We start from the raw sequence: 15,030 nt of genomic DNA on the forward strand, positions 1-15,030 counted from the left end.
ATGAGCATACGGTATTACAGATGCTTAAGGAACCTAATCTCTTCCCTTACTATGCAGCGCAATTTTATATGTTAAAAAGATAATATAAGAATTATGAAATATCACTTTTTGAAATGTTGGTATTCTTATTTAGGATAAAAAAAAAATGTATTTATTGACGAAATGTCTGTACATCTGTATCGATATGTATCGTATGTGCACATCAGTATCGATGAAATGTGAAATATCAGTATCAATATAAAAGTGAAGCAAAATACTCTTAGTTATGTAAAGAATCTAAAATATTATAGTTCCTTTCTTATTTAATCTAACATCTTGTAATTCAGAGGAAAAGTAGATCTCCTTTGTCAAAGCCTCATAGAGTATTCCTGCAACTGCGTCCTATTGGTTAGAGTTGTTGAGCAATATATGTGACTGTATCTCCGTGCAATAAATGTGCTTCCTCCAGTCTCACCTTTGCAGATGAGTTATGATTACTGTAAGTTATGATTGGTAAGGTCAGTGTTTAATTAGAAAACTTCTTAAATAAGTTATGTTTGTATCAATAGACGATCCGACTCTGTATCCGCATTGCTATGGTTTTTACTGCGGATAATAAACATCCGTGAAAGGTTCTTCGTGTAAACTTTTATTTCTTCATGTACGGTTCTTTTTTGGATATGGAACAGTGCATGTCTTCTTGCTTACTTTTCATGGTATTAAAAGTCTAAAATATAATAAGCACCACAATTTTAAACTGTGGAAAAAAACTTAATTCATGTTTCTAAATCAGGATTTCGTGCATTAACCCCCCCCCCCTAAAAAAATTATAAAAGATTAGAAAAATTTGTTTAGGTTTTTGAAGCATTATATGAATTACTATCAGTATTCAAACTTTTTTTCAAGTTAAACTTCGAAGCTAGGGCATTTTACTTAGACAAGCTGTGTGGAATTCATAGAATTGCACTCCAAAATAGAAAAAGAAGTCACAAAACCAATTTTATTTATGGAAAGCAATGTAAGCTCCAGTTCTCAGATAGACAAGTCGAGGTCTGGTTATCGGACAAAACATTCTACATTGTCTAGAAAAAAAATAATTACCACTAGAATATCAAGGAACTTATGCGCTATGATAACCTTGGAAACTATTTCTTAGTCCACTGTTTGTTTTAGGATAGAGTAGAGTACACGTATTCTTGTTAACTTTTCATGGAATTAAAGATGTAAAATATAACGTCCAAATTGAAATTTTCATGTTTCAAAATTTGGATTTAAGGTGTTATTTTCCAATAATTTACGAGAGATACAAAAATTCTGCTAGGGTTCTCGAAGATGTAATATGAGGTCCTATTTGTATTAATTTCTAGAAGCTTCGGTTCTAATCTAGGATAGTTACTTTGACAAAATGGTGAGTGTTCGGAAAATCAAAACTTTAAAATAGAAAAAATGTTAGAAGAAATTTCGTTTTTGGAAAATTAACGTCAGCTCTACTTCATAGAAGGTCAAGATCTGTCTATCGGCGTCAGAAAGAAAATTCTACCTTGTCTTGAAATAAACAACCTCAAAGATATTAAAAAAAAATATATATTTATATGTATCATGACAACTTTGAGAATTATCTCCGAGTGAACGAAGCAATTTTATACATCCATCCAAGCCAAATCTATGCCATCCATCCAAGATCTTAAAAGGCCAGCTAAAAATCTCTTCAAGTTTGTCGGGGAGCTCATTTGTTCATCAGGTTGAAGAAGTTGAAACGAAACAAGTCAGCTTTATTATTCAAAACAACCTTCCCTACAGTATCTCAGAAAGTTCCCTTGAATTTTCTTAACCTAACCCCTTTCCAATATAGCAAGAAGTCATTAAACTAGAATTTTAACAAAGGTGTTTTCAATATAGGGTCATGTTCATTTTGGTAAAATTCTAATTTATTGACTTTATCTTACGTACTTTTTATTGTATTATGGGATTAAAATTCAAAAGGGTATCAAATTCACTTCAGAAAATAACCAAAAAACCAAGATTTGGCATTCGAGATCGGCTTTTCTAAAAGTAACTTCAAGAAATACAGAAGAGATAGCAATTATTTTAGAGTGCCAATCGAACTGCGTATGATTGCCAAAAAAAAGGAGCTTCCTGAAAGCTGAAGTTTTGCTTGATAAATAAAAGATGGAAGCATTGAAGGAAAGAAACTGTGTGTTTTTTTTGGGGGGAGGGGATGGTTTTGGAATGATTATCGTGTTTCGGCATAGATGCTAGCATCAAGGTTCTAGAAAAATAGGGCAAAGCACAGTTGCACTGTGAATGTCAGGTACCTTTATTTCAGAGTTTCAGAATTGGAATCAATTCAGCTTCATTGAAGTTCATAATTTCCAAGTTATAGCCTAATTTGAAGTTAAAGTTATAGTTTAGGTGGATTTGGGTGGAAAAGTCTGTAAATTATCTGAGCCACATTTAATTTTTTGCAATTTTTTAACTTGTAGTATCTAAAGTAAAAAATTTGAAATTCATCGCTGTATGATTTGCCCATTCTATTTATGTTGATCAAACTCAGCAATTTCACATAAGACAGTTGATCCATATCGACTTATTAGACGCACCGGTATAACCTGCCATCAATTTTTCCAGGGTCGACTCTATGTGGGGGTTTTGGCAATGGTTTTGTGCCGACGAGTCATTATGGATCTAATATGCTGCCACAGGTTCCCCCACCAGGAAGTATAGCATCAACTACGCCATCACCAACAGAATCTGTTTCTTCTTTAAATCATTTTGCTACTCAGGTAATTTATTTTATTGTGCGTACAACATTAGTATATTTTGTAAGTGATTTGGATAATCTCTTCCAAAATGATTTTTGTTCAAAGCTAGACACTGAAAATACCATACCAGAGAGGCTTCATAATGCCTGTTTGATTCACATTAAAAGTAAGTCCTTGTTTGCTGTACTTCTTTTAAAATCACCAAATTTTTCTAGTGATATTTCAGTTTTCGCAATTGGGTTAACTAATGTTTAACAGTACCACAAATTCACATTCAAGTATGTACCCCGAATCTTCTTTCAGTGTGGTTTGCAAGGCCGTATCCAGGGGGAGTAGTGGGTTTGAGCACCTTGAAATGTTTTTCCGACTCCTAAAAATGTAACAAAAATTCACATAAACAAATTTTTTTATGTTTATTTATTTTTTGTACCCCCCCCCCGAACGAAATCCTGAATACTGCCATGGAGGTAGCCTCTGAAAACCCACATACAATCTCCAACTCATATGGAAAGGTGAATTATACTCATGAATACCGAAGAAAAGCTTTGGTCTTAAGGTATATTAGATAAACGCCTCTCTCTTTACGCTAAAGTTTGACTCTTTCTCTCAACTCTTCTTTTTAAAACAGTAAAAAACTTTAGCGTAACGAGTGGGGCGTTGATCGCTCCATACTTTCAGTTAAAAAAGCTTGTTTTTTTAAAATTAATTTCTGAACGTTTTTGAATCAATGCATGTTTTGATTTTGGATCTCCGCAGAGGAATAATTAAAACGAAATTTGCATATTTATTTTTTTGGCTAAATGGCTTTCTCACAGTTTTGATCGAATGAATTTGAGAAAAAAAGAAGCGGGGGAGGAAGCCTAGTTGCCCTCCAATTTTTTGGTTACTTAACAAGGCAACTAGAACTTTTAATTTTTTACGAATTTTTTATTAGCAAAAGATATACGTAACTTATAAATTAGCTCATGTTTTTATTACATATATGAGGGGTTCACCCCCTCGTCAGTACCTCGCTCTTTACACTAAAGCTTAAATTTTGTTTTTATTACATATATGAGGGGTTCACCCCCTCGTCAGTACCTCGCTCTTTAAACTAAAGCTTAAATTTTGTCTCAATTCATTAAGAATGACCCCCTGAATCACAAAAGCCGTAGAATAAATAATTGAAATTACTAAAAATATTTTAGCGTAAAGAGCGAGGTATTAGGAGGAGGTTATCCCCTCAAATGCGTAATAATTTCCGTTCGTTTTAAGTTTTAATGCTGCTCCTTACTTCCAGTTGAAAAAAAACTTTTTCATATTTATTTTTTCATTGTTTTTTTTAATAATGCTAGAAAATCCTGCGCTCCCTTCATGAAAATTTTCTTCTCCCATGACAAATTCATCGACGGAAAATTCCCCCAATATGTCCCCCTCTCCTCAACCCCGCCCCCCCCCCCAACCAAAAACTCCCCCTGAAAACGTCTGTACACTTCCCACAAACCTTTACTATATGTAATCACTGGTCAAAGTTTGTAACTTGTAGCCCCTCCCACGGGGACTGTGGGGGAGATAGTAGTCCCCAAAGACATAGTTATAAGGTATTTCGACTACGTTGAATACAGTGGCTATCTCAGAATTTTGATCCGTTGACTTTGAGAAAATAATTAGCGTGGGAGGGGGCCTAGGCACCCTCCAATTTTTTTGATCATTTAAAAAGGGCACTATAACTTTTATTTCCGTTAGAATGAGCCCATTCGCAACATTCTAGAACCTGGGTCAATATGATCACCCCTGAGGAAAAAAACAAAAAGAAAAAAAACAACAAATAAACACGCATCCGTGATCTGCCTTCTTGCAAAAAATACAAAATTCCACATTTTTGTAGATAGGAGCTTGAAACTTCTACAATAGGGTTCTCTGATACGCTGTATCTGATGGTGTGATTCGTTAAAATTCTATGACTTTTAGGGGGTGTTTCCCCCTAAAAGTCATACTATAGGCCCCTTACTACAGTTCGTTACCACGAACTGTTTGATATTCCCTCTAAAACAAGCAATTTTGCGACAAGCCTTCAGTCGTAACGGGTACTTTTTGACTTTTTATTTACATAGTAAACAAAAATATAAACTATTACAGATATAAACCACTACGCTAGAGAAAAATTTAAACTTTGCTAACGCTTAGCGATTAACTGCATAAACATTCCTAAAGACATCATAAATTAAAAATAATAACCAAAAAACCTACATAAATGTTCCAAGAAACATCCTGCACTAATTAATATAATAATGAAAGGAAAAAAAAGAAAAAAAGACAATCACCTTCTCAAACACCCCCTGGGTAACAACCCTCACCCAAATACAACTCCCTCCACTCCAACACCTTCAATCCGCTCCTCCCTCCGGCCCTATAATCCACTCCAACCCCTCCCCCCACTAAAAGGACAAAGTACTGTAGTCGTTGCAATAGCAAGTTCCAGATCTATTCATTCACCTCGCCAGTATTATGCCAGTATACTTAGAATTTTTCTGAGAGAAGGATCTAACTTTGATTAAAAATAGGAAATTCGTTCTTTTCACAACGATTTTCAACCAACGATTAGTATAAAAGAAATCCTATACTCTAAATTTAAAAATATAATCCAGTAGATGGATAGAACTGAATCTCAGCTATAGAGTAATAGTAAAATTTTCGTCTTTTGTTGGTATCTTAAAGCCCTTGGGAGAAGAAAAAGATCATACCAAAACTTAAATAGGGGTACAAACCTCCAATCAATACAAATATAGGCCTGAATTATCAATGTAAGCGGTCCTTCCCAAGAAGATGGAGAGATGGTGAGAGCCAAAATATTTGCCAAATAATAACATTCTCCTTTGGGATAAATAGCTGTTTATTTATTTATTTATTTGTTAGTATATAGAAGGAGACAAGCCCTTCTTAATGTACTGAAGGAAAATTTTGGGGCATACCTTTTACGCCTAAACTGAAATAGTTATAAACGTTTCATGGATGGATGAGTCTCTTTCAAATAGTGAAAAAAAAGTACTTTTCTATAGTTTCGGACCTCCATAAAATTCCTTGTTCTTCTCTTAAAGAAAAAAGAGAAAGATATATCCATGCTTATGTGCACCACCTTAGTATTTATTGGTCTAACAATAGAGCTATTTTTTAATAGATGTAATTGTTATCCGGGTAACCCCCCGAGACGCGACCTTTTTCCATACCTACTGATTGATTGTGATATCTAAAGATTTCTTTTTGCTAAATCTTGCGATCGAAAATCGTAGGAAAAAACAAATCTAGCGATAAATATTGACGTCCCTGGTTGTTCCAAGCGAATATAGGTTTGATGAAATTCATGAAATTCCGCGTCGTTTTTATTCTGGATGGAGGTTAAACTTGGATTAGCATGGATCAAGATTGTGGGTTAGCTTGGGCTCACAAAGCTCAAATTGTAGACCTCGAATGGTATTATTAATTAAATGTCATACACAACCGACAAAGAAGATGAGATTCTCTGAAGATGAACACCAATTTCCATGCATGGGTCTCAAAATGAAACTTATCAAGCTTGGAACTTTAAAAAAGTCTCTGTATCCCCAAGTGATACTGATCTTGGTATACTTAAGAAGAACAAAAAGGTCCCACACACAATCAACAAAGAAGGTGATATTCTCTAAGGATGGACGGCAATTTTCATGCATGGGTCACAATATGAAACTTGAACGCCAATTAAAAAGAAGCTAAAAGGATGACTGTTAGTAATCTAAATAAAGCAGTAAATCAAGAATGGCAGGACAAAACTTTTGTGGAAAAATCAAAGAAATTTATATTGTACTTCTAAAAAATGCCTTTTTTATCTCTAAAAAGAAATCAAACAGTTCAGTTGCGTGTTGTTTTGAAAATTGGAAAATGCTGCTAACCTGATACCTTACTCGAATTAGTGGTAGAGGTATCCGAACTTTAAAAAAATGAATGGTTATTGTTTTTGTTTTTTTCTTGTTTTTATAAAATTAATAATGAAATACAGTTCATATTTTAATAACCATAACTAGAACTCCTTATAGATTAATCTTTTCTTATAGATTAGTCTTTATATATAACTCATACATTAATGTTTATAGATTAGAACTCATGATAGATTAGTAAGTCCTTTTCGTCTTCATTTTTGCTCTTTTTTCTGTTAGGATATAGGAAAATTCCGGACAGTCAAGATAAGAATGCTTTGAATCAATATAGTAATGTAACTAACACTGGTTGGCTTTATTTAACTGGCACTATCTTATTGGCGTTGCTTGTCACCAGCTATTGATGAACTGATGGTAGATTTTTGAGGTTTTTAGTGGTTGTTGGTAAATGGTTCGCTGAAACTACTGGAAAAGGTCCCAGAATAGTCGAATTAAATGGGAAATCAAGCAGCAGGTTGCTTAGGAACAAATCGTATAAACTTGCCCTCTGACACTTCCCGTATGCAGATATATGGCTGCGCATTTTAATTTCTGCATATTTTTTTTCGTTCTACTCGTTGAACAATAAAGTTGATGGCAAAAGGCTAAATAGCGGTGATTTCACTTTCCTGTTAAAATTATAAGTTTCTTTTTACTTGTTCTTTTACTTTTTTTTACTTGTTTCTGGGGAGAACACATGGGCTAGCCTCTTATTTATGGATACATCAAATGTATGCCTAACATCTTTGAGGAGATGTTTTGGATTGAAAATATTTTTCTCCTTTTTATGAGTTTGAATGATGAATAGTTTATTCAAAGCGACAAAACCATTGAAGGTCGTATGAAGAACGCGCTATTAGTGAAATTATTAATGCTAATATAAATAAAAAAAACAGATTTTTCTACAAGTATTGCTTTTTTATGTTATTTCTTATAATTCTTCTAGTTAAAATATTTAGATCAATAATTTGGTCTGACGACAGAATTTCCAAGACTGGTCCCCAGGTTGTGATAGAGGAACGCTCTAGCCCTACAGTTGCATAGGATACCTCCATAGGAGGCACGGACCAAATGGAGACCTTGTCCCTGGGAGTACATAATTGAAACTGGAGCACCCTCGCCTGGAGCCGTAAATACAGGCAGAGGAGAAAGAAGACCCCTCATATGTACGCTCAGCAGGGCCCATTGGTGGGTGGACAGGTCCTGTAAGTTACAAGCCTTCTCCCAGTAATGAGTTAAATTATATGGTGATGCAAAACACTATTGTGGGAGGATCCTCTATAGGACAACTGCGGAAGAGCGTAAAATGAAGATCTATGGACAAAGACCTCTACAAAGGGCTACCTCGACCCTGTCAGGGTACCTGCAAGACTTGGGACCGTGCGGTCAACTCTATTCCCACTTGAGGAGTGGCGTTCCTCGGGGAATTTATAGAAAGTAAAACAGTTCAAAATAGGGATGAAACCTTTTTATTGACAGTGAATAAATATAAAATTATTTAACTGGATATTTCGAACGCATATACAGTGTTCATCATCAGCAGTAAAACTCTGATCATCAGCAGATGTTTTACTGCTGATGATGAACACTGTATATGTGTTCGAAATATCCAGTTAAATAATTGCATATCTATTCAGTGTCAATAAAAAGGTTTCATCCCTATTTCGAACTGTTTTACTTTCGTCGTGGAAAGGCAGTGTGGTCTTCGAAGTTATCTAGGAATTTATAGCCTAGTAAGGGATAAATTAGGTGATATAGATTGTATAAACTCAGACAGGAAGGATGGGTATACAGACAGGGAGTGGGCCTTATGATGAATAAGGAGGCTCCCTAGCCTTTTTTTAGGCTGGGAAAGTATTAATAATTGAATACTAATCGCTCATTTCATGCTTTTGTAATTTTGTAGATATAACAGTCTAGTTATAATCAATACAGTGTTTGGCCATACTGTGGCCTATAAGTTAACGCGGCTTTCACAGGACGGTAAGACAGCGAACCTTATTGATTATGTTATTGTAAACTGAAGACTAGGAGGATCAATACAAGATACTAGGGTGTATAGGAGTGCTGCAATTGATGTTAAAAGTAAAGATCATCATCTAGTAGTGTCTAGGGTTAATTTAAAGCTGCAATTTCGGAAGGGTAACTACCTCCCGGGAAGTAGTGATTTTGGTAAACTCCAGGATGAGAATTTCAGAGAAACTTTCCAATAACAGTTGAATACTAAACTGGAGAGTTTAAAATTTGGCAATGTGGAAGATGGATGAAATAATTTTAGGAAAACAATTTGTGAAGTTTCTGATGTTGTCTTGGGGAAGAAAGTTAGGAGCGCAGCTAATAATATAAGTGAAAAAACTTTATGTTTATTAGAGAGGAGAAGGGCTTGTACAAAAATGATATGAGGCATAGGTCATATAAAAACAAGAGGAGTGTAAGGAAGCTGAAGAAAGTCTTAAAATATTAACTACGGAGGTGTGAAGTGGAGACCATGAATAAAACTGTCGAGGATTCGGAAGATGCAGCTAGAGTACATAAAAGTAAAATATTCTACTGGCATGTTAATAAATTGAGAGGGAGTAGTCAGTCCGGACTTGTACTAGTTAAAGGTATGAACGGGGTCGCAATTAGTGATAAGGAAAGATTAAAAGAGAGATGAGCACAACATTTTGACACCGTGCTAAACCGAGATAGAGTTGCAGGAATGGATATAGAGGAAAATGAAAAAGTTTACGATACCTTGGATGTAAAAGAAGATTTGTTTTTTAAGGAAGAATCACCAAGAGTACTAAAAGCACTAAAGTATAATAAGGTATCTGGAGCTGATACGCTGGTAAATGAGTTTCTTGAGCATGGTGGCTTTGAGACTACAAATATGTTACTGAGGATTATGAATATGGTATTCGAAAAAGGGGAATTATCTAGCGACTTTAGGAAGACTGTAACTAAATCACTGTATAAGAAAGGGGATAAGAGTGAGGGGGTAATTATCGAGGCATTAGCTTTGTCTCTGTAGATAGCATATCATTTAATAATATGATACTTTTTAGACTGAGGGATGATGTAGACTTTTTAGACTGGTGAGGGATGCAATATAGACAATATAGACAATATTATAATAGAAGATCCGTGCAGTTTTAGAAAAGGTAGAGGATGTGTTGACCAAATTTTCACTCTTAGGTTAATAGTTGAGGAGTGCCTGAGTTATCGAACACCTTTGGTCCTCAGTCTTATAGATTATGAGCAAGCGCTTGATTCTGTTTTTAGAAGAGCTTTAGCAATGATCCAATTTTTATATTGTATATTTGACAAATACATTAGAGTGATTAGTGCTATGTACGAGAACAAAACTGCTGCTATTAAGGTTGGAAATGAGGTTTTGCAGCTGGTTTTATATTAAATCAGGAGTTATGTAGGGGTGTGTTCTGTCTCCCTCTATATGGATCATTTTGATGGGCTTTGTCTTAAGGAGCACAGGAAAGGCAATGAGAGAACACAGAATGAAATTTGAAGGAAAACCCTTTTTGGACTTAGATTATGCTGATGATTTCATTTAAGCATCCTAGATGAAAGTGTTAAGAAGCTAAAGTGAAGAAATTGATGTTGAGAAGGCTAAGTCGATAAGGCTAGGAATAAGTGAATATGACAAGAGATGTTAGGTGAAGAAAAGAATAATCAGGTGGACAGCTTCACTTACCTTGGTAGTATTAAAAAAGTTTTGGTAGTTGAAAAAAGTTTGGACGAATAGGAAGATAACTCTACAAACTAAGATTAGAATATTAGAAGTTACAGTGATGATATCGGTCAAATGTGGCTCTGAAGCACGGGCGCTCCGAAAAGTGGATGAAGATTGGCAAGATTTTTTCCAGAGAAATTGCCTATGGATTGTTCTGGTTACCTGGCTGACTGGCCTTATTTCAAAGATTAGTCTATACGAAAAGTGTGGTTCAATCTCACTTTCTAGAGTTATATTGAGAGAAAAGTTGAGGAGTGAAGGAAGACAGATTGCCGAAGATTGTCCTTTTGGGACAACTATGTAGGACTAAACGGAAAGCAGGTCGGCCGCAGTTGGGGTGGAAAGATGTCATAAAGAAAGATTTAAGAGAAATGAGAACTTCCTGAGAGGGTGTAAAGAGAGAGGCTTTAAGTAGATTGGGATAGAGGAGGAGTGTGCGTAGCTGTGTGGCCTCAGGCGGCTTGGTGCTGTGGTGAGTTATGAGTAGCAGTAGTTGGAATTACATTGTATAATAATAGTCTTCCTAACCAAGCCTTAGCTTTTTGCAACTTCTTGGAAAATTTTCCTGGTATTTTACTTTTTTTTAAACAAAATTGATGAATTTATCTAACATTTTTGGCATTATAAGGCCTATTTTTAATAATGTCCTGTTTGAAAACGAATATGGGTAAATATACTAACTGTCCATTCATTAGAGATCACGAGATTTCACGGGATGACAATGCTTAAAAAAGTGGCATTTTGTCCCGAACGGTCATAAATTTTCCTAAGATTAAAAGAACATTCGGACCAAGCCTAGGTGGCTGAATACAACCCCTCCCCCCACAAGTACTATGACAGATATTGACAGTGTTTCCTCTTTGATCTTATAACTTTTATATTCCCTTTGCATTATTATTTAAAGGTAAAAATATAATAATTTATAATGAGCTGCATACTCAATGCATTTTGAAGAGCTCGTAGCAAGTTTTCTTCCATGCCACCAACAATGATCCCATGCAGCATTTGAACTGTAAAACCAAAGTCGGTGATTGGCTGCCTGGATCAGGTCGGGGAGTAATTTGGTAATTGCGGTGCCCAAGAAGCTTAGAAGGATCTAAACCTTGGGAGGCAGATTGTTAATTTTGGTCTTCATAAAAGGTAATAAAGTAATACAAATTAAATGCTGGTACATTCATCTAATGCATATCGATGGCTTCATTATTGCAAAGAACCATTCTACGAGGTAATAATTTAGAAGCCGAGAAAATTTTTGGACATATTGCCTACACCCCTTTCCCGCTCAAGAACCATAAGTGTAAAGTCACAAAAATACAAATTTGTTTCCAACAATGTATCCATGGATGATCTTATTAGAGGGAAAATGCCATAAAAAAAACTTTCAAAAGTTCTGCTCCACGGAAAAACAAACAAAAAAAATGTCTGAATGGAAATCCGAAAGATCAGAATTAAATTTATTAAATGTCCTAGGGTGCTACAATTAGCAAGCTGCTATATGCATCTTGCCTATCCTATTTTTTTTTATATATTATCTGGTGTCTTTTCAGGTAATAAATCTGTATTTTTAGGTGGAAGTCCAGTCAACTCTGAACAGTATTCCCAATCAAATTACTGAAGAACAAATCTCTGAATTCTGGAAATCAGAGGGAACTCGCCGAAGAAATTTTCAGGAGCAAGCTGCTATAGCTTCTCTTTATCGTTAGTCTTAATTTGAATCTGCTGACAAATCAAGTCCTGCATTAAAAGATAGCAAAACTAGAGTAGCCCAATGTCACTTAAAGAGGTCTAATCGTGAGGTATGTTGATACTTACTGAACGGTGACATCCCAGATATTTAAAATTAATGTGAATGCGTCGAAGCCCTGGGTTAATCTACTTTAATCCCTCTTTTGGCTAACCTAGCTATGACTATGCTTACAAAGTGATAGAAAGTTGCACACAAAGAAACTGTGCAAATTGTCATTGTGTTTTATTTATAGCGGTGCTATAAGAATAACTCACTGTCAAACATTTGTATAATTATTGCAATTTATTATATGTAAAGGTTATAATCGTATATTCTGGAAAGTTATTTTCGTCGTTTCTTTTTTCTTAGGAAAGGATTTTTTTTCAACAAAGATTCGTTCTATTTTTGTATTTTTGGCTCAAAAGGATTCAATCAAATTTTTAATTTAACTGGCTCAAAAGGATTCAATCAAATTTAAGGATTCAATCAAGATTAGACTCAATCAAAAGTATTTCTGAAATTTCTTATAATTTTTATCCTGCTATAAAACGGCTATATGAAACAAGCTTCAGAAGCTAATAAAACGTGGAAATGTCTGTTATTTGACCTCCTTTATGAATATGCTCACTTTTCTAAACTAATATGATCTGTTAGATGTTTATAAAGTATTTAGACTTTTTAGTTTATTCCAGTTGTCTGAACAATTAACTTCATGCTCTTTCATTCAAAGTTTCATCATAGGCCTTTCAAGTACGGCCATTTCTGTCAAAATACGATCAGACAAACAGTAAAATGAGCCAAGTGTTATTTGGACAATCGTCGTCAAAAAAAGCTAAGTTTTATATCAAGGAAAATACAGTCTTAATATCTGTATCTCTAACGTGGTGATCATGATGTGATTGTGTTTGACCGTTGGAATCAGTGTAGCCAGCAGCAAGACAAGTTTTCAAAGTTGAAATTTATTCAGAATTGTATTCGATCAAGTTCAGATCACCTCAGGCTGACAAATCTCGCTTTGTTGTCCTTTTAGTACATAATTGTAAAGAAAATAAATTTCGTTTTGCCTCCCTAAAAACTAGGAAAGTGAAGTTTTAGACTATGCGAAGCTAAATATTGATGTTGTTCAAATAAACACTTTACTTATCCCTTATATTATGTTTTTAAATTAGTGTTGTGTACAAAAGGCTTGTGACCCACTGCGTGTGGGACCGGGGTTTTGGTGGGTGGGGTGGTGGGACAGGTCTTCTCTGTCTTTTCCCTCGGCTGCTACAGATAGATTAAGGCTCTTGAGTAAGTAAGCTAAATACAATGGAGGGATTTGAAATTTAAAAACACCTAAACGCAACTCCAACAGCTCCAGGCCATACAATAAATGATCACCTACACTTCAAATCGCACACTCTATTCGACATACTAATTTGGACCAAATCGTGCACTCCCATCCCAATTTCAAATACCCGCCCTCCCACACATTCTGCTCAAGTATTGATCGCTCTCCACACATGTCAATCCTTCTAATACCAACTGTGCGAGCGAGAAAAAGATGCCATTATCAGCCTAAACTGATGATTGAGAATACGACGCCTAAATTGTGCTACCCTTCATAGTGAATCACAAACCTCGAGTTTAGAACATCAATTTGATTTCATCCCAGAGCATCATATTCACGAAATAAAATCGATACAGTTCAATAGTGTTAATGTTTTCCCCACCATTTTCTAAAATAGGCTGTTTTAAGGCATGGAAGAGTTGCTCATTTGACACAGAAAGGGCTCGGCAGTTTTAACTTCCGCCCAGTAGGTATCCATGCTGGTTACAGCACTGAATTACAGACAGATTAAGTGTTGATAAATTATCCTTGATCTTTCTTCGTTTTATTGCTTTGCTTGCACGAAGGAAAAGCAGTGGGGTGTACGCAATCGTTTAATTTTGGAAAAAATGCCATTTCAATTCTTTTCTTTCTTTTTTTGTAATTAGTTGTCAATAATTGCGTTATTGGTTGAGCTATTAATTGAGAAATATTTTATAGGATTAATTATCATAGGCAGCTTAATAGCGCTACCTAAGTAAAGTGCGATGTGGGCACAATGTATTATTATTCATTTTTATTATTTAGACCAGAGCACTTCGTATCGAAGGAGTTGTAATAGCTTTGAAAAGGCCTCATTCGATTAGAAACTGAAAGGGCTAGTGCCCTTCTTGATAGTCTAAGGTGATTGGAGGGCAACCAACCCCCCCTGCCCATGCCTAACATTTCCCCAAACACATTTAGTCAAAATTTTTTACATAGCCATCTTGTTCAATGTAGTTGAAAGGTCCAAAAATTATTTTTGAGGATCACAAAACCCCACAGCCCGCAGGACAAGGGTCGTAAGTTATGCCCTGGGGGCATGTAAGGTTTCTATAAAAAGGATAGTCATGTAAGCTTCGGAGGGGGCTTATTGGATTGGTAATCAGAAGCTGTACTGCCCTTTCTAAGAGTCAAAGTGATTGGAGGGCGCCTACCCCCCCCCCTTCGCCCCTATCATTATTCTAAGCACATCCAGTCAAAATTTTGAGATAGCCATTTGGTTCGGTGCAGTAAAAAGGTCCAGAAATTATATGGGTAACAACTCTCTCGCAGCCGTCAGGGTAAGGTTTGTAAGTTATGCCTTTGGAGACATATAAGGTTTTTTTTATATAAAGGTTGATCGTATAAGCTTTGGAGAGAGCTCATTGGATTGGTAATTGGAAATTCTAGTCCCCTTTTAATATTCAAAGTTATCGGAGGGTGGATATCCCCCCTCCACACACCTCGTATTTTCCTGGAATGAATCTGATAGAAATATTCAGATGCCCATTCGTTGTCGTGACCAAATTTTGAGATCACTAATTTGTTCAGCGTAGTTGAAAGGTCTGGAA

At 35.5% G+C, this 15,030-nt stretch overlaps 1 protein-coding gene across 2 annotated transcripts in view; it reads left to right on the forward strand.

The window, feature by feature from the left end:
• LOC136038044 (homeobox protein orthopedia-like) overlaps positions 1-12,454 on the forward strand; it is a 94,544-nt gene extending 82,090 nt beyond the window's left edge. For both annotated transcript variants that reach the window (XM_065720994.1, XM_065720993.1), the window contains exons 6-7: positions 2,608-2,762; positions 11,972-12,454. In XM_065720994.1, coding sequence (XP_065577066.1) covers positions 2,608-2,762; positions 11,972-12,106 — 290 coding nt within the window. In that variant the 3' untranslated portion in view covers positions 12,107-12,454. The remainder of the gene's footprint in view (positions 1-2,607; positions 2,763-11,971) is intronic.
• Positions 12,455-15,030: the final 2,576 nt, after the last annotated feature.

This window comes from Artemia franciscana, chromosome 17 (genome assembly GCF_032884065.1).
Source record: "Artemia franciscana chromosome 17, ASM3288406v1, whole genome shotgun sequence".
Taxonomy (NCBI): Eukaryota; Metazoa; Arthropoda; class Branchiopoda; order Anostraca; family Artemiidae; genus Artemia; species Artemia franciscana.